The sequence below is a fragment of the Diprion similis genome, chromosome 8 (genome assembly GCF_021155765.1).
Source record: "Diprion similis isolate iyDipSimi1 chromosome 8, iyDipSimi1.1, whole genome shotgun sequence".
Taxonomy (NCBI): domain Eukaryota; kingdom Metazoa; phylum Arthropoda; class Insecta; order Hymenoptera; family Diprionidae; genus Diprion; species Diprion similis.
The window spans coordinates 16584441-16604150 of NC_060112.1; the positions used below are offsets into that span (position 1 = coordinate 16584441).

The following is a 19710-nucleotide window of genomic DNA, read 5'->3' on the forward strand; positions in this document are numbered from 1 at the left end:
CTTTGTTCATGATAAATTCACGGCAGACATATAAGTAGTCTTAACAAAGTCATCGTTACGTAGTCTTCAACACAACAAATGTGCGTATGTATTACGTATAGAATTTAGAGTATACAAAACATATTTAATGAATCATACATCTATCACTGTACATTAGCAGTAAAATATTTTGATATAGCTATGTATATCGACCTGCGCTTGTGCCAATGTGGGAGCCGCCAAAGCCCAAATAAACGAAATGACACTGTAGTCTCCGTCGTGTTTCAAATTTTACGATGAAATTCGATCAACACGTAACGAGAGTCAACGCAGCAGCCATTACTGCTACAATATTACTAATGTATGTACATAACACTGTCCACAGTATAGACTTTAATCACGACGCTCCATTGAGACCTTGTGCCTCGCCTTCTTTTCGATCTGTATTAGATGGCCCATGGACGAGTGGAAGCTCGAACTCTTTCTTGCCGTTGACGATTTCACCAACGTCTCTTGATGTTGCATCAGCAGCATCAGGTGGTACCAAACGCTTCTTTATAATTTCAATCGAAATCATACCTAACACCAGCGTCACACCGGTAACCCCGAAAGTTTGGTAAGTCCCATACCTAGTGTAAATCAGTCCCACGAACACTGGACCCATCACACGAGATGCGCACCCGGCTCCCGTCATGAGTCCCATCCAGACTCCCTGAGGACGAGGTCCCAGTATTTTACTAAATATCGTCTGGATCAACGTCACCCCTAATGGATATCCGATGGTCGTCAATCCGTAGCCGAGTAGGAACTGTGTCACGGTCATTTGAGGCGTGTACCGACACCATTCCTGGGTGCTTGGACAGCCGAGGATGTCTGTTCCGTTGGCATCTTTCGTCTCGTTGCCAAAAGCTGTGAAAATTGATTTAATTTTCTTTTTTTCTTTTGTTCAACAACGTGTATTTAACCTACGCTAGAATATAGCTTATGCCATAGTACGATAATAAACAGCTACTCACGGCCGTACTCGGCGATCACCGGAGGATCCGGGCCCCATGGAATGCACAGTACTCTTCCGACGATCATTAAAAAGAAACCACCCCAAAGCATGATCTTCCTCTCGGAAAATCTGTGAGATAAATTGGAGCCGTGAACAACTTGTAACGGTCAGATGCAAAAAGGTTTCAACCTTCAAAATATTTCTAACATTCATCCAATTGTAAGAAGACCATGGACTTTCAATTTACCTTTTACATAGTGGTCCGATTAAAACGAAAGTGACGCAGGCTACTACGGCACCGACACTCATCAGAAGACCCATGTAGTACAAGGCATCAGTCTTTGACCAAGCGAATTGATCCATCGTTAGCGAAGTTCCCAGTCTGAAGTATACAGGTTATTTGTGGTTTACTCATGTATTATAATCTTCACACGAAACTGTATTGTATAAGGAGAAAGTTACTGGTACAGCACCAAGGAAAGTTATAAGGTTATGCAATGTCCATTTTACTCACGTTTCAAGGAGAACAAAATTGAAGACCAATATAAAGAATGCGCAAATCAAAGTCCAAGAGGCAATGTAATCTGGCTTCATCGCCTTCCAAGTTTCTTCCTCTGTAACAGAATCAGACTTCTCTCAGCTTCGCTTTTCTCTTTGTGAAGTGGTTGTTTTTTTCGTAAAGAGAGTTCATAATCATCTTACAAGCTATATGCATTATCGTAACACGGATTCACAAAGAGTCTTTTGCGCTAAGGCATTTGCTAGTAAGTGGGTTTAAAGTATATCGCATGAGATGATTGATAAAAGCGTGCCACATGGTTAATTGGATAAAGAGATTGCAGTGACACAGAACAATGAAGAAGAACCGAACGTCAGTCTCAATTCATTGTCACGCACGTCTCTTCCTTGCTCCCTTTACAATTTCTAAATCCGACCAATTGTAATGGATTGTAAATTGTAATCACCTGACGTTTTTCCCTGAGTCTGCATAGCTTCCCGGGTTGCGATTCGGTGCTCCTTAAAGTTCCATGGAAGGAAGAGGACGAAGTTGAAGACGCCCATCAGAACGTTGATCCAACCGGCCATTGTGTACATATTGAAGGGAAGACCAAGAAGGTAAAATCCTTTGTCGCCCAATGGTGTTACCGCAGCCTGTAAGCCGGGACCAACGACAAATCCCAGAACCTAGAAAGTACAAATAAGTCACTGATTGTACCTATCATTAAACGTAGGTTTGCATGCCATTTCACATTGAACGATATAGATGATTAAATTTGCCCGTGCCCGGAATGCAGTCACGCGTACGTAATGAGTTATAATTATGCAACTAGATTTTGCGATGATATATTTGTACATACTTGAGCGAGAGACACCATAGAAACCGCATGAGTTCTCTCAGATAATTTCGTAGCTGCTGAAAGATAAGACCGTGCCACTGCAATGTTTGCTGAAAAAATCAATATGGTTATGCACGGGCATGAGTCTTATTTGACAGTATAATAAAGTCTAGATTGAATTTTTCAATTGTACATGGAATGGCTTCTTGATCCGACCCTGTAGTAAAAAAAATTAAAAATAAATAAAAAATATTCAGTGTTATAACGGTGAGAATATATTATCTACGAATTTTTAGGCTCCATGTTTATCTGCTCATGGCTATCTGGGTCGCATAATACTTGTAAATAAAATAGATAGTGACATCCTGCCATATCAATTATCACATAAAGAGAGCAAAAGTAGAAATGGCGGATCGATACCATTGCCAGAGCGATGTTCGAATTTTAAGTTAGGCTTCTCAAGGAAAATTAGAGAATGAAACATGATCTATTTCCTTGTTGCTGCATTCGTCGTCGATGGATTTCGTGACTATCGATTAGTAATTAATTTTATTAACCGGAACTGACGCCAACAAAGAACCTGGCGGTGAGCATCGCAATCTTCCTGTAGGCAGGTATGATTTCAAGTGTGCTGTAGGCTGCGGAAGCCAGAGTAAAAACAGCCAGAGTAATCAGGAGTGGCAACCTGACGGAGCCGCGTCTGTTACCCCACCAACCGACCAAGGGAGAGAATAACATCTGTCCCAAGGGATTTGCAGCCACGACGTACCCCATGAACTCTTTTCCAGCCGTAGGATCTAACTGGAAACGAATGTTTGCAATTAAAATGTGCAATTTACACGGTGCACCGCCATGGTATACCCAGAAAGCAATTACTGTCGAAAAATCAAACGCAAACTACAATTACGAGGAAGACAACTAAGGATATTCTTTTGAGAAGCAAAAGAAAATTGCAAAATGCACTCCTCTTTATTATGAATACCCTTCAATGTATTATTTGGTGCAAAAGTAGGAAAGTATAAGAATGGACCAGGGTAATAGGAAAATATCCGGTCCTCTAAGAATGCGTATAGAAAGTTCGGTGCTGTACGCTCAACGGCTTCATCGCCGGCTGCATTCGTTGGGAAATATTCAACAGTAAGTATCACCCGTGAAGTGAGGCGTAGTTGGAAAGTGACGGTAGTATTGTAGACACATACAAGGTGAATTCGTGATTGCTTTACTGAGGAGATACACGCAGGTTAACCGTAGATAATTACGGTTAGTGTCAATCATCGCAATGAAACGGAGCTAGTTTGATGCATTCTTGAAATATTTTGTATTTTTATTCTGAGCGTAATTGAAAAATGACAGGAGTAAGGACTACTCTACATATGTAGGTATATGTATACCCACGCGATTCTCGATACCGCACATTCATGAAATACGTACCTTGTCTAAATAAGGCCAAACTCCTGTGAGAATTATGCTGAAGCCGAGCGACATTAGGAACATTGTGAAGTAAATGACGTTCAGACTTTTCCAACGTTCCCATCGCTCAGTCGCGGTCTCAAGGTCATCATCACGCGCTGCTCGACTGCGGTACAAAAAAAAAAACATAATGAAAAATTAAAGATTTACGGAATTAATCAGGATGACAGAACATCGATCTCTTTACAAGATAAGTTGCGTGACTTTTTCACTAGATGTGTTTTAAATTGATAGATTCGTTTACAGGGACATTGACTTAAGGGGATGCCCTGGTCGATTTCAACGTTGTCGTATATATCTCGAAATATTCAACTCCATGTATCTCAAACGCAAAACAGGACACAACAGTCCCACTCTACATGCAATTCTCAACAAATAACTACTCCAATAAGTATTCATGCTTGAAGGAGGGGAGACGAGGGGAACACCGAGTCTTTGGTTGGACTAAAAAAGGTGAAATAAGAAGGTACGTCTAAAATTTTTCAGATTGGAGTAATATGTCTATTGAGTAAAATGTCAACCCTTTTCGATAAAAGTGTAGACACAAGAAACCTTTCACAGCGAACTCAATCTTCTGTAGAAGGTCCGATAAAGATTCACATTTTCGTCAGTAAACATACTACCAAAATCCCGAAACCTGCGAAAACATTTTCTTGTTTGATTTTTTGATTTACGTAAAAATTTTACCCGCCTTTCTTTCAAATTTTATTCAGTAAGAGCGAATTTAGAATGACAAGTATATTATCAGTTGCTGTAAGGTTACTCAACAGTTCATATAAATCTAGCTTCAAAATTGTGAATTTGAAACAAGCTTTTTAGAATGTCGAATTTCCACACCGCTCCGTGAGTAGGTAACCAGGTTGTGTAAGTCTCCGGACTCTCTGACAAAAGTCGCCAGCGCTGTTCGCTTAGTTTCCACATTGCCGTTTGACATGCTTTATGATTGACCTGTTATATGGATCTGAGACTACAACTTTACGTTCAGATTATATAAACTCAGAATGTTAAACGGTCATTGACCCAATCTGGTCCGATCTGTCACTATATACATGTAAATTTATCATGTACATACAAATACGATCCAAACAATATCTGTTTTCAGATTTCTCTAACTTTTTTAAATGTGCTGTTTATCCTACCCAGGCGATGATAAAAGATTGTATCGATGTAAAACGTTTGCCCTGTGCGTTATCGCTAGTCTTCTTCAGTAGTTACGAATACATAATTCTTTTTATCACTGGGAATACGATAAGTCTTTTATCATGTCTAAGCATTGAGGGATAGATATTATTCGTTTATCAGTATAAATGAAACCATTGTAAGAATGTTTTCTTCTTCCACCGAAAACCAGTACATGTGAATATTAATCAGAATTTGGAAAACTTACAATTTATTACTCAGTTCACTTTACAAGACTGCGTGCTTCGGAAATAAGTCTAAATATTACACTGACAGGAAAAAAAATTCACATCATTCTCTACGGTAGTTCAAAGCTTCCTCAAGAATCAGTGTGCGCGTGTATTCATGCACCATGCGTACCATACTGGCATCCATTGTTCAGCCTGCATTGGCTGTTACGCAATATTGCAACCTCGTATACGCAAATTATATGATTTGAATACCTAATTTAATTCAAGTAGGGTATATTACCTACCATGCCTACCGTTTTATTGGAAACATTCATGATCCAAGGTACAAAATCAGATTCGGATCTACAGTTAAATAAGCTACCAAGTTTCACAAAATATTTTCTTATTGTGAATAATCTTGCGCAATGACTCGAGACTTTTGCAACCTCGTCGAAGGCCACTGCCTTCATAAACATAAAGACCTCACTGTAGCTTCTGCCTACAAACTGGCGCGAGGTCCGTTGTTTTTACGCATCTGATACTTTTATAATTGGCTGTCAGCCACGGATAAGAGTGTAAGGAGTAACACGTATAGATCATTGAATACTCAGAAGCTGCTTTCTGACGAGAAAGTTCCTACGGGTTTCTTACCTACAAATCATTTTTATCGGGTAGTACACAATTCAGTTATATTGTTCTCGCAGGATCATGCAACTTTTTCTCAACACAATAGATCAATTTTTTTTTCTCATTTCCGTGAATCATGACACCATATGAGGGAAAGGAAATTGAAAGCCCGTAATATTTACTGCGTTTTCGAACACTAGCAGAGTTTCCTTTTTACAGCCTTGCTGTGATTGTTGTATTCTCAGAAATGCGCGCAGATACAAGTAGTTGACACAATTATATACTCAGTTTTTTATGGACACTTATCTTATGTACATACGATACTGTATATAAGGAATCAGGCTATCACAAATTTCTCCTGCCCAATCTGTGCAAGCCGATGTGTTTATTACGTTACGATTCTTACTATTTGTAGGTACTCATGATACCTGAAATCCAGATTATTTAATTCGTGCTGTATGACCGACAAAGGCAACTGAAACCAATGGTGATTGATGAAAATATGTATTCGATGGAATGAAACATAGCAGCCATTGATTCTAGAACGTGGACGTGTGCTTTGCATTCGCTGTTATGCATACCTATCTAACTTATCGTCATCCACGCGCGCTGAAACGCGCAAACATTTATGCCAGCCATGCAAGACCAAACATATCAAGATCTAAAAATGTTATTCACAACCACTAAGAAACAGCTGTTTGGACGCGATGCATCATGATTCCGTCACGAACAATTTTTGTGCTTGTAATGATATTTATCTGCGTTTTCATAGGTGTACGTGAATATCAATACGTATACGACTGTTTTTTAAAACGTTGATTCGTAAGAAAGTGATTCCGTTTTGGTATATGACGTTCCCATTCTACTTGAATGAATACAGCGAGATTCGCGTGAACCTTAGGCTCGGCCTTCTATGTGGGACTGGTAAAATAGAAAACCGGTTCGAGTCGCACACAAGCTTTAAATGTTTGATTTTTCCAGTTTCCATAAAAGAAACTGTCACAAAACAAGATTGACAATATAGTGTGACTCTAACCATGCAATGAAAAAAAATCATACAGAACTGCCTTGTTCTAGCTGATTGTGTAACTGTATTTAATACGTACATTTTTCGTGATATCTCGCACAGCAGAAAGCAAGTGGATATGATATGTACCATGGTATTTTTATCTACTTCATCGATAACACTTCATCATATCGTGAAAAAACGTGCTTCTCCCTTCAGCAACTCTCAAACAAAGCAACACACTGGCTTAAGTTTGTCGGCAAAGTTGAGATAACACAAAGTATAATTTTCCGTATGCAATGCTTAATCGTTTTGCAAAATGTTCACGGTTATATACCTATAATAGATGATAGAGTAGTGTGTATATTCCGGTTCACACAGAACGGGAATTTTATTGACTCCAGTTTGAAATTACCCAAACGATATAATTACTAAGCCACGTTCGTAGTTCCAACGATATGTTGTTCTAACATTGTATACAAGAATAGTATAGTGTATGTGTGTGACGATGCGGGCTCGTTGCGTCTGTACTGGGAGCAATGCCAAACCACGCAACGTGCGCCATCCTAGTCAGGAAATAGATCAAATTCAGAAGGGCTCGTCAGGGCAAAAGGAAAGTTGGTGTCGATACTCAAAGTGAAAGGAATGCTAACGATGATTGCCCTTGCCGGTTCCATGTATCCAAGACAATAGTCGAGTCGTCAATCAGTAATTTGGAGTTCTTGTTAGTATAATTATTGAAATCACTCAGATTGTATATGTCGTGTTAAAACCGTTTGCTATATAGAATTTATTCCTGGGATCAAGTCGACTTGAAAACACTCAATAATGTGAACAAAAATTAACTCATATATTCAAGTATTAATATGTAGATATATGGCAAGGACAACAGCTCATATAATTTTCTATACTATACTTATAATAATATAAGTTCGTTCACTTGTGACAGAGGCCGCAATGTTAATAACGAAAAATTGACCTTTGGCCTGTCACGTGCATTAAGCTTCTTATCATTGCCATGCACAGAACGTCGTGATTTTCGCTTAACGAACATGGTTTTACACTGGCGCGCATAAATAATGATTATTACCGCACGCTAAATTCATTGATACCATTATTTAAGGGGGTATCGTAATGTATAATTAGGTCAAAAAGGAAGAAAAATTTATTTCAAAAATATATTGCAATAATGTTCATCAAAAGTAAAAAAACTGAGTCTTTTGTTTCGGTAGAGAATTAGAGGTGGAATGCTGCACGGAAACTGCTGCTGTTGCTTGACATTTACTAAATATTTTGGACTGGAAAAAATGTTTCTTTTAGGTAATAATGTAGTTGAACTCTTTTTGACTCTACGGAAAACATTCCAAATGTTCCCTCTTTTTCTGTATTTTACGTCAGGACTTTCCCCTTAAAATTACATGAACGTAAAAACAACTAAAATGTAATCTTACCGTCTTCGACGCAACTTCCTGTACCAATCCATCCCACGTACCTACTGCCTTGGCTTAACTTGGCTGTAGTAATGGACCGAAGGTGATCCTCAATCAGGCTTAGAAACAAAAGTTTCTGATTAGCTAGAAAAATCGCGCCATTAACTTGGCCTAGTATAGCCAGAGCCTCGGTGTAACGTATCTACATTTTTAGTTTCTCATTTTAATATCGGGTGATTATGTCAGGTATGCGGCCTCGAAACAACGATAACTATCCAACGTCCCAATTCTCAGTGAGTAAAACTGAGTTGTCGAATCTTTCCAGTCTTTTGTCTCTTCATCAGAAACTGCAGACAAGTCAAATGTATTTACGAATTATTTGTTATTTCACCAGCATCGTTTATCCCAGCAACGAATGAAGGTGAGGGTCTTTACATTGAAGGATAATTAATTGCCGTAGATGAATACTGTTGTGTTTACACCATGCATTATTTCCCCCGATGGAACCTTTCGTGATCACTGTCGTATACGAAATACTTTCTCCAAGTTGGCGAATAACCAGAAACTGTTGGACACTCCTTACCATCAGAAGGGCTGTTGAGTTTATTAAACGTCCTCTTCGGTGCATCAAGAATTAATTTACCAATTGCCAGACCATACCGTCATTTAAATACAGAAAGTCGTTTCGAGTTCTTCAGCTAATGCAATGATGGATTGTGACCGTGTCGATCAATCTCTTCGATTCAAACACACCCAATTATTGATACATGATGCAACATCCATATCGGAATATGCGAATGAATTTTCGCGTCAGGATGACGATGACAAAAACTCGGGGAAGAGGACAGAGGCATCACATGTCAGTTTTCAACCACGACATCCGTGTAATACATCAACTGATTATAACTGAATAACTGTCAGAACGTGTTGACAGCAACAAAAAAAAACATCATCATTGCATGACACATAGATATAATCATTCACCGCAAATTACATATCGTGTCAGTTTTTATTTTTTTCTTCGCCTCGTAAGGTATGTCAATCGCAAACCAGTCAGCTTTGGATTTAGTCTCTTCACCTTGCCTGCACAGAAGTTGACCTCCGTCAAATCCCGCTCACCGTCTTCGCGACGAGAGAATGGAGCGTGCAAAGATCTCCCTAAAAACAGCATAAATCCTCACAAGGTCTGCCACGGGAACTACCAAACACCGTACACTGGTTCCACAGGTGCCTCTGCGCTCGGGTTGTCGGCAGGTCAATGCAGCAGGCGCTCCAAAGACGCATCGGCGGTTATTATTAGAGACGTATGTGATGATCAGAGTCCACTCATGATACGGAGTACTGTAGATTCGGGACCACAAGGTCTGAGAGCGTCGTCAGTGATTAGAATAGACGAAAATTGATAACGGCGAAAAGGGCCGAAAATAATTCGAAATCTGTAACCCGAGATGTGCCTAATGAACTACACCACGGCTGCGGAGCCGCCTCACTACTAACTCCGCTGACTTCTCTAGCGACTGACTGCGGCCAGATACGTCTGTAGAGTGTTGACCACACTTGTTCGGTATCAGTACATGTCTTACTACGCGTGCAGTGCATGGCCACAAACAAGCCCACAGCTTATACCTGTTGCCGCTCTCCGATGAGCCAGGGCCGTACGCTATGCGGTGGTACTGTCGCCGCCTAAAATCCACTCCCATGAACCGGAGTCTCGGATTTTTTGTTAATTCACCCAGTCGTGAACGACGAAAAACATTGATTTTTCGAAGGGTACATATGTTGGAAAAGTTTCGATTAATAACAGCGAAACAACCTAACGCGAATCATAAATATCTTCGGAAGTGATATTGATAGAATTTAACTTTCGACTGCGAAGAAAAACAATTACCTAATTCAGACACATTTCTTGCGATAGTTCATTTATTTCTCTTTGGACTCCGACTAGAAATATTTCTACATCATAACCGCGACGTTAATAGAACTCCCGCATAAATTCCACTAAAATGATATTACAGTGTCGACATAAATGTGAAAATTAAAGTTCTACCAAGAATTTACATTTTATGTTCATTCGACATTCCCGCGTTTCTGGTGGGAAAAATTGGTTAAAAATACTCGATGGGTACTTGTGCGCATAAAGTCTGCTGTCAGAGACACTAGAATAATAACAAAGTGTCACAGTATTCAATGTATGTACTCGGTCAACTCGGTGTGAACTACCATTAGACTGCACGTGGAATTCGTAATGGTCCCGCCCATATATTTGCGGTAAACATGGTTTACGAAATTGTCACCAGGGCAGCGCTAAATTACAATATAGGTCACAAACTAAGGGTTGCATACAATTAGGCGTGCTACGTTGACTGAATTTACTGAAGTCAACGCGCGATACTTCGCAGACGCATTACTTACACTGATTACAGAGTTCAAGAATCATGGTGTGCAATAATAAAATTTTTAAATTCAACGCAGAACTTGAGATTTGATATCATGCCATAGTTATCGGTAGAGCGCGCGGATAAGATGCTGTAGAATACAGAATACAAACAAAAGTACAGCTTCAGAAGAAAACATGAAAATGTGATTTCTAACACCGTTTGAATTAGGTATCTAATAATATTTTCTCAGATTTTTCAATCACAGTTTAAGAGCTGAAATAAAATACGTAACGAGATTAGAGTAGAACTATACCAGTCAACATTATATCAAGGAGTACCTGATTTTATAAAACAAAAATCAGATTATACAAATGCTATTATTGATTTAATATATATTTGTTTTTTTTTTCTTGAATTCCTATACATTTTAGTAAAATTACAACATGATTCACTTTGACGAAATTTTACGCCATTACACGTAGTAATACTATCACCACTCGGATTTCTATACGAATTTCTATAATATATAATCACAGCTACTTTATTCACTCGCTAGATGTGTATGACGGTTGTTGCTGTGTGTGTATTACGTTGGGTTTACATGTTTGTGCGAAATATGAAGGACTAAAATTTATACGTCCCTATGTGGACCATCCGTTTCGTTTTTGGGTTTTTGGCTTGATATCTGTTAATAAATATTTTTAAAGATAAATGGGGAGTGAATGAACGTCTAAACTAACAAATAACTCCCCGTAAATCAATATCATCGACAAACATATTGTAATGGTATGCCAACAGAACTTTGATAGGATTTCAAGAATGATGTTAACTCTGATTGTTTATTACAAATCAAATGGTGTTTCCGAATTGTCGGACAACTGTTTTTCAACGATAAGTTCTAATTTTAACCATACTTTCGTGGATAGCGTTTAATGCGTTAGATTAAAGAAAATGACGCGGTATTCAAAGAAACGATACTTCAAAGTTATTATCCGTGTATGTATCTGTATCTGATCAACTTAAAGCATACGCAAAAATATACGTTATAATTAAGAAATACTACATGACTATTTTATACCGTTCTTCCATTCTTGACCTAAAATGACATAATATAAAAATAATTCTTTATGATCACTGAGCATTCCCTTTGTTTGAATCGTTTCATCAAATAATTTGCGGTCTAATGAATCATATTTTACACTCGAAAATTCCTCAGTAAAATTAATAACTGTTAAATTACTACACAAGCAATATGGTGGGAGGATGAATTGTTGATAAATATGCACCTGAACGGAAAAACTGAATATCGCCTCTGAAATGTTCGATGCTACGAGCGAATCATCGGTCATCGATGTTGCAGCGAACGTAAAATTTCAGACAGACCATTATGCATGTTTTTGTAGATTACGAACATTAAAAATTAATTGCTTGATGCTTACTTATTGGTAGCTGGATTCTGTCGGAATGTTAGACCGTAAGCAATTTGATGAGAAAAAGTATTATACACAATTTGTTAACATAGCAACATAAATATTATGGTATACTGGGTTACTAAGAATGATATACTTAGTCTTGTTTCTATGACTATTTAGTTGAAGTTGGAAAAATCCGTTTTTAATTTAATTGAAGGGGCAGTGTTGAGTTTAATTGCTTGTTTCATTGGCTCTGATAATTTTGATTGCTTTTGAACCTGCTGCTGGTGGCTGGATCTCACCGCGTTTTCGAGCTTTGTTTTCAACTCTGTAGATTGTGCCATTAACGTCTTAAATTCCTGCAAAATATGCAATATTTTATGCCAACTATGCAGTATTAGTACAACTCATTGCAGAAAAATTATATGCATCAAACCTGAGGGTATTTTGGTCCTATTTTATTCAGCCATTGAAAGCTCTGTTGATGGAGAGTGATTTGGAATTTGGATCCATGATGCAAGGCATCACCTTCCAGTAAATAATTTATCAGAATAGGCACCAATAGAGTAAGCATTTGAATACCTGAAAATTGAAAAAAGTTCATCGTTATATTTTTTCCGTGTCAAATAACATAATACCATGTCGTTGAATAATGTGGATATAATTTGAAATAACTAATAGGAAGATCGCTCTGAAAATCGTCACCTACCTTGCATAAGATCTCCTGGTTTGCATGCAAAATTTAATTTATCAATACAAACAACCATAATTGTGAAAGCGATGACAATTTATTATCTACTCACGATTGGCAGGTTCAGCTAATGATATGAGTGCTTCAATCGTTGCTATGCTTTCTAATGTAAGAGTTAGCTGCGTTTCGGTTGATACTTGTTTGCTCGATTCACTGTACAGATATTCCACCAATCGTGGTGCGAGAGCATGGATGTAGGGAGTGCTGACACTGCGCTCAGGGTGCATAAAGATTGTTCTCAATGTTTGTATGCACTTTAATTTAACCTTCAGGAAAGATACATTTTATCACTTAATGAAAAGTTACTAGGATCACTGGACTAGAACGAAAGTTCGTACTCACCAAAGTATTTTCTGACTGAATACACTGTCGAAAATGATTGATGCAAGGGTACTGTAAGTTCGGCGCACTCACAACCTCCGGAGATGCATGGAGGACAAACACTGCAATCCCTAACATCATCGCAACTTCATCCATTTTCGTTTCATCACAACCTGCAATCCAATCATTATAAGTGTACGACTTAATGAGATACGCAAAGGTAGTAATTACAATTTTAGATTCAATATGGCTTACCTGTTTTTGCAAGATCGACTATTTTAGCAAGAGCACTCTGAAGCAAAGTTTTCCACTGTTGTTCGCTTCTTGCATCAGTTGCGTATTTGTCGGTCATAAGACTTTTGAGACAATGCAGAGCCCCATGCACAGGGGCTCCAGGTCCGACCCCAGAATTATCGTTATCTGTACGAATCGCAGTCTCTCTAATTACCCCAGTAGTTAAATATAACAACGTGGGTAAAATCGCAATGGCACCTGTGAGATAATGCAGTTTACTTATTCATCACGTACAGGTAAAATTGAAAATAATTTCAATTTAAGCTTGATTCGCTCATTTAGTAGCAAAATATGCACCTTATCAGCATGATTTGCAATACGTTTCTACGAACAAGTACTAACTTATTGTGATTGTTAAGGATTCTTTTGATTATAATCTATCTAGCTATATGCTAGCTTATAAGTTATTGATGATGTACATCAGCACATCGGTAATTTCAAGACCAACCTTGCGGAGAACAGAGTCTTGGAAGACCTTCCATTACATTCAGAGCGGCAGCAATGAGCCTGCCACATTCCTCCGATGCTGTATATCCCCGATGAGATAACACCGTTGTCGCACCACCTGGACTGGGGTTCAATGCTGGTATTTGCCGTACGAGTAAGCACAAGCAAACTTCCAGTACAGCAAAAACTAAAGATTGGCCTGGAATAAGGTCACCAGTTTCCTGCCCTTCCCCCAGTACATCAACCTCTGTGGTATCTTTAGACTCTTGATTTGCAGGGACAAGTTCTGGAAGTGGACAAGTTCTACGCGTTAGTAATAAAACAAATCATGTATTGAATCATTGGTGAAAACGAGTTTTATGAACAACCTTTGAGTTTCGATTTTTTTCGATCTGCAAGGTCTTCTTGAGCAGCACGCATTACTTGTTTCAGTACTTCCATCACCATCATTTGAATAGTGTAGCTTTCTCGCGTCAGTAGCAGTCTGTTACAATAGAATGAAAAAAACTTGTGTTGAACAGTAAGAAGCACCGTAGAATAAAGAGAAATGTAATAAAAAATTGCTAATACATCGAATGCTGTTCAAAATTTGCAGATTTTGTATTGTTCCTGTAACTTACCTGTGAAGAACATTGCAAAGCTCAATAGGAAGGGACCGATCAACCATAAGTACGTTGCGTGCCCATATAGAATCAAGTAAGGTATAGAGAGCACTTAGACATGTCTCTACACTTTGGGTAGACTCAGAAGATCGAGGGCTGCACAAAGCTTCCATGCATATACCTTGAAGTGCAATGTGGAAAAGTGTTCGATGCAATACTTTGTAAAATGAGACTTTTCATTGTCAGGAATGTGAAAAAAAAAATCTTACCAAACAACAAATGGAATCGTTCGACATTAGATTCTGTATTGGTAGTGTCATTATTATTATTTCGGCCAAGTTTATTCTTCGTATTAGTATCAACATTAGTGGGTTCTGGAGATTCAAAACCTCTAGCATTCAGCCACAATGTTGCGGCATGAAGTATTGGAGCCCAAGATTCAAGGTAATAAGGACGAGCTGATTCCATTGTATCAGTTGTGTAGAAAGCTCCTCCATCGTGAGGAAGCTGACTTGAAAATTCTGAAACAAATAGGTTGCAATTAAAAAAAAAAAAAGAAATCCGAAGAAAGTAATAAGTCACGTGAAACACCTAATGAAATATGAAAGCAAGTATTCAATATACAATTTCATTATTATGATAATTAAAGAAAATCATTCCACCGACGCTGTTTTATCGGTTGAAAACTACATTATCTTCCGAGTCTGAGATACAGTCTGAGTGAGTAAATTGGTCTCTTCGTTAGCCACGGCGCTACGATCTGTGGCATCAGCCAGGGTTATATTTTGCAAATGGCGGATAAAGTGATCAATAGTTCGTTTACGTGTGAAATAATATAAAGTAAAATCGAGTGCACATTAGTGTAGAAAAAAAAAGGGATGGAAACAATTTTAGAGCAACAACGTCGCTATCATGAAGAACGGGAGCGTCTTATGGACGCGATGGTCAAAGAAATGTTGCACAAGAAGCCGGGGCATAGAGAAACGATAAATTCGGAACATCGGTTGAAAATGCTGTTAGACCAACACATGGACAGCACAGCACATCTGCAAGATCTCTACGAGGATAAGGACGGCCAACGAAAGGATGAGGTCCAGGCTTTGTCGGGGCCGAACGAGTTCTCCGAATTTTATTCGCGACTCAAGTCCATCAAGGAATTCTATCGGCGGCATCCGAACGAGATAAGTGTCCCAATGTCGGTAGAGTTCGAGGAATTGGCTAAAATGCGAGAAAATCCAACAGAGGAACTCGCAAATCTTGTTGAATTTACCGACGAAGAGGGCTACGGGAAATACCTCGATCTTCACGAGTGCTACGAAAAGTATATAAACCTGAAAGGTATTGAAAAAGTCGATTACATAACCTATCTGTCGACTTTCGATCATTTATTTGACATTCCGAGAGAGCGTAAGAACGCAGAATACCGCAGATACGTCGAGGCGCTTCTAGAGTACTTGACCGAATACCTGACCAGGGTTCGTCCACTCCTTGATCTTAATGCTGAAATCGAAACAGCCAATAGAGAATTCGTAGTACACTGGGAAAACAGCAGCTTTCCAGGATGGCCAAAGGAGACTGGAAGTGCCTTGACCAACGTTGGGGCACATTTAGAGCTCTCCGCCTTTTCCTCTTGGGAAGAACTTGCCTCGCTAGGTTTGGATAGACTAAAATCAGCCTTACTAGCGCTGGGTCTTAAGTGCGGTGGAACCTTGGAAGAGAGAGCACAGAGGTTGTTCAGCACCAAGGGACAAGCCTCTCTAGATCCGAGTCTGCTGACCAAAAACAAACCGGGAAAACCAGGCAAAGGTAGAGACGTGGAAAAGCAGAAGGAGATTGCAATGCTCGAGGCCCAGGTCTATAGGCTTGCAGAGTTGGTATCTAGTCAACGTCTCGCTACCAAAGAAAATGTTCAAAGAAAACAGGCGAGAACGGAGGGTGAAAGAGGTGACTCCGATGCGGATGCTAGTGCCAGTGAGTCGGAGGAAGAAGATGACAATGAAGTTCCATATAATCCAAAAAACCTGCCTCTTGGTTGGGATGGAAAGCCTATACCATATTGGTTGTATAAACTTCACGGTCTCAACATCAGCTACAACTGCGAAATTTGCGGCAACTTTACGTACAAGGGACCCAAAGCCTTCCAAAGGCATTTTGCAGAGTGGAGACACGCTCACGGTATGCGATGCCTGGGAATACCGAATACAGCGCATTTTGCCAACGTCACACAGATCGAAGATGCTCTTGCTCTATGGGAGAAACTCAAGGCGCAAAAACAGTCGGAACGTTGGCAGCCGGAACAAGAAGAAGAGTTTGAAGACTCTCTAGGCAATGTTGTGAATCGCAAAACTTACGAGGATTTAAAACGCCAGGGTCTACTCTGAATTTCAACACAAAGTAATAATTTTGACAGCAAGTTTCTAACAGGCTTCATCTGTTTCATTCCATATCCTTGCATGCATGATTCTGTTATAATAATCATACCCATGTTTGGACGTGAAGCTAAACAAGCGATGTGTTTCTAGACTTACTATTTTTATAAATACTATCGTGTATTTAAATATATTATCCTCAAATGAAAGAGGTATAATATAGAATAAATATTATGCTGTAACAAATTCAACTACATATTGACTAATTCTCAAATTGATCTTGTGACCATATTTGTAAGAGAAGATGAACTATAAAGGGCCTTATAAAAATGTCTTTATAAATAAAATTCCTGAAATATCAAGAAGTTGTTTTTCCTAAATTGATTTTTTGTATGACTTACCAGGTGGTAGGGAGAGTAATGCATGATCGCGCAGCGCAGCTAACCAATGTTGACTCAGACTCAATAACTCTGGTTGAACTAAACTGAGTAAGCTTTCATTTTGGAACTCGAATTCTCCAAAGCCTTCCTCTTCGTTTGCAGCGGTCGTATGAGTCTTGTTTCTTGATGTCTCCACGTTTCCTGGTGCTGAACCATCATTAATCATTGCCACGACGTATACCTGCAACATTGAATAAGAACAAACGTGATTAGTTTCTTGCTTAGCTTATTGCAATTCTTGAATGATACGGTAAATCATCTGTAACATTGAATTACGTAATTACTTCAGCCCAAGCCTTTAGTATGGCCAGTTTTTCTAACGTAGAAAGACTTTCATTGTATAATTGTTGATGAGAATGTCCGCCTCGTAATTTTTCCAACGATGATACAAGCAGTTGATGTACTCGGCGTAAATCATTCAGATCCCTTGCAACGCCACTACCAATCCATGCACTACAAGCTTCACAAGCTGCAGCGGTGACGTGAGATGCTGTTTCTGTAGAGAACGCTGGTCTCAAGGCAGCACCAACCTTTGTGATAAGATTATCATTATTTGATCATAGGAATATAGACTAATTAGTTTTTCGTGTTGTAAATTTTAGCAAAATAATCACCTGCGCTTGGAATTGTTCCAGAAGCAAGTGTCCAGGAAATTCTGGTTCCGGAACTTTGGCAAATTTATCAATTATTTCTTGTAAGGTCTTTAGACCTTCTAATCGCAAGGGATCACAGTCACTGGTTGCAGCCATGAATGCCATACGCACTAAATCTGATAAGTGTAGTACTAGAAAATCTCCTGCAAGATAAATATTGAATTGTCAAATCACAAAACATGAGGAAAGAAAAATACACATGAAGTACATACCTCTTCCTCTGGTAAGTTGCATTTCCTTAGCTAAGGCCAGATCAAAGTGGGCTTGTTTGTTGACAAGACAAGCAGTGATAATTCGTCGTACACTCTGAGCAGCAAAAACTCTGGTTGGCCAACGTGGTGAGACAGCTGGACGTTGCCGTGTCGACTCTTCTGCGTGAAATTCGGCCTGATCATCATCACCCTCTGCTTCAGTACCTTCATCATCCGCTGTACTATCTTCGGTTAGAACAGCAGTGACTTCTTCTGTTGTCGTACTTGATTCTGTTAAAATATGTTCGATCAAGTTCGTCTCTGAACACTATTTATTTCATTAGAAATTTCCATGAGCTTGCAAATTGTAACAAGGAGTAGAAAATCAGCACTCCTTACCTGAAGCTACCGTTAAAACATCTTTGCAGAGGGATAACCACTGCGATAGGTTGTCAGCAGCAAGCATTTGAAGCATACTGGTGAGAGTGTCGTGGATATCTTTTATTAATCGGCTGTCTGTTTCTGTGTCTAGCATGCTGAATAAAACTCCTGGAAGACCTGTCTCCGTGATAACAAGACCCTCGACGATGTTTGTGTCTCTGCTTTCATTGGCTAATGTCATTGCATGTTCACATACTTCTTTCGCCTCCCGTTGAGCAAGCTGACGAAGGCAAGATATCGCCGCTTTACGAAGTAGAAGATGATTGCTTGACAAAGTGCGCTGTAATTGATAGGTGTCAATAAAATTGCTGATCTGTGATAAATTGATAGGTTTCCAAATAACAACTTACACACAATGTGGGAACCAACGAGGACAAATTAACATGTCGTGGTGCGAATAGATGTAATTGTTGTAAACATCCGGTAGCTTCAGCTTGAACAAGCGGGTCTTGATGATCTTGCATTATTGCACAAGCGCATAAAAAGGATGACCGTGCCATACATATGGTCGATGTATTGCCTGTGAAATTGAAGTAGAGATGTGAGCATGATTCAATGTATTTCCTTCGAGACTTTCGATGTATAGGATAGTATGGAAGACAAGAAATACATACCTTGTAATTCTGGTCCAATGGTGGTAATAAGCGCAGATAGAACTTTGCCTATACATTGATGAACGTCAATGTACGAATGTGGAACGTTGAGGAGGAGAGTTAATGCTAATGATAGTGTAGGCTCAACATAGCCTCGGAACATCGGGCCTCCAGAGTCGGCAATAAGTGCTAGCGCATGCAATGCCCAAACCTGTGTGAAAAGATCACGTACTTACAAATAGCTTGCTGTGCAACCGGCAGTAGGTCTATGGGATGAAAAACGTACCTGTACGACAGGAGATGTATTGTCTTGGGCAAGAGCAAGCAGGATGCTCACACTTGTGTTCAAATGTTGACTAGAACCCATTCCTCCGACATATCTGTGCAGGCAACCAAGAGCCAACGAATGACCTGTCCTACTAGCCACATCACGCGCCGATTTGAGTCGATCAAAACTGGTCTGTGCCAACTCTGCGGTGAATTTGGAGTCTGAAACAACTTGAGCCATTCGCCCGACTGCCTCACCAGCTGCACAGCGCAGGATTGAATTGCTACTGACAAGTGCGCCCTAAAAATGTTGATATTATCTTTTAAATTGCGATACTTTAAAGTGATAGTTACAG

At 39.4% G+C, this 19710-nt stretch overlaps 3 protein-coding genes across 9 annotated transcripts in view; 1 reads left to right on the top strand and 2 right to left on the bottom strand.

The window, feature by feature from the left end:
• Nucleotides 1-8588, bottom strand: LOC124408926 (major facilitator superfamily domain-containing protein 8). 2 transcript variants are annotated; one of them, XM_046886239.1, is made up of 9 exons: nucleotides 8217-8588; nucleotides 3745-3889; nucleotides 2871-3114; nucleotides 2335-2423; nucleotides 1942-2161; nucleotides 1491-1590; nucleotides 1224-1358; nucleotides 996-1105; nucleotides 1-888 (listed from the first exon to the last, which is right to left on the bottom strand). In XM_046886239.1, the coding sequence occupies exons 1-9, from the start codon at nucleotides 8246-8248 to the stop codon at nucleotides 377-379; spliced, it is 1587 nt and encodes a 528-aa protein (XP_046742195.1). In that variant the 5' UTR covers nucleotides 8249-8588; the 3' UTR covers nucleotides 1-376. The 2 variants fall into 2 exon arrangements, with proteins under 2 accessions (XP_046742195.1, XP_046742196.1); XM_046886240.1 differs by having other exon boundaries at nucleotides 2-888; nucleotides 3831-3889; nucleotides 8217-8587.
• A 2658-nt stretch (nucleotides 8589-11246) lies between these two features.
• Nucleotides 11247-19710, bottom strand: part of LOC124408923 (HEAT repeat-containing protein 5B) — a 76276-nt gene continuing 67812 nt past the window's right edge. For 5 of the 6 annotated variants that reach the window (XM_046886231.1, XM_046886232.1, XM_046886233.1 and 2 more), the window contains exons 18-35: nucleotides 19374-19655; nucleotides 19109-19298; nucleotides 18845-19014; nucleotides 18453-18774; nucleotides 18075-18344; nucleotides 17824-18005; nucleotides 17494-17739; nucleotides 17171-17390; nucleotides 14670-14921; nucleotides 14417-14581; nucleotides 14167-14280; nucleotides 13800-14084; nucleotides 13313-13549; nucleotides 13079-13230; nucleotides 12789-13002; nucleotides 12695-12709; nucleotides 12422-12567; nucleotides 11247-12344 (exon numbers count right to left, since the gene is read on the bottom strand). In XM_046886231.1, the coding sequence (XP_046742187.1) occupies nucleotides 12162-12344; nucleotides 12422-12567; nucleotides 12695-12709; nucleotides 12789-13002; nucleotides 13079-13230; nucleotides 13313-13549; nucleotides 13800-14084; nucleotides 14167-14280; nucleotides 14417-14581; nucleotides 14670-14921; nucleotides 17171-17390; nucleotides 17494-17739; nucleotides 17824-18005; nucleotides 18075-18344; nucleotides 18453-18774; nucleotides 18845-19014; nucleotides 19109-19298; nucleotides 19374-19655 (3645 nt within the window). In that variant the 3' untranslated portion in view covers nucleotides 11247-12161. Of the gene's footprint in view, nucleotides 12345-12421; nucleotides 12568-12694; nucleotides 12710-12788; nucleotides 13003-13078; nucleotides 13231-13312; nucleotides 13550-13799; nucleotides 14085-14166; nucleotides 14283-14416; nucleotides 14582-14669; nucleotides 14922-17170; nucleotides 17391-17493; nucleotides 17740-17823; nucleotides 18006-18074; nucleotides 18345-18452; nucleotides 18775-18844; nucleotides 19015-19108; nucleotides 19299-19373; nucleotides 19656-19710 lie in introns of all 6 variants that reach the window. The other variant, XM_046886230.1, reaches the window with a different exon arrangement.
• Nucleotides 15191-17112, top strand: LOC124408927 (splicing factor 3A subunit 3). Its single transcript, XM_046886241.1, has one exon. It carries the CDS (start codon nucleotides 15279-15281, stop codon nucleotides 16779-16781), a length of 1503 nt encoding a protein of 500 aa, XP_046742197.1. The 5' UTR covers nucleotides 15191-15278; the 3' UTR covers nucleotides 16782-17112.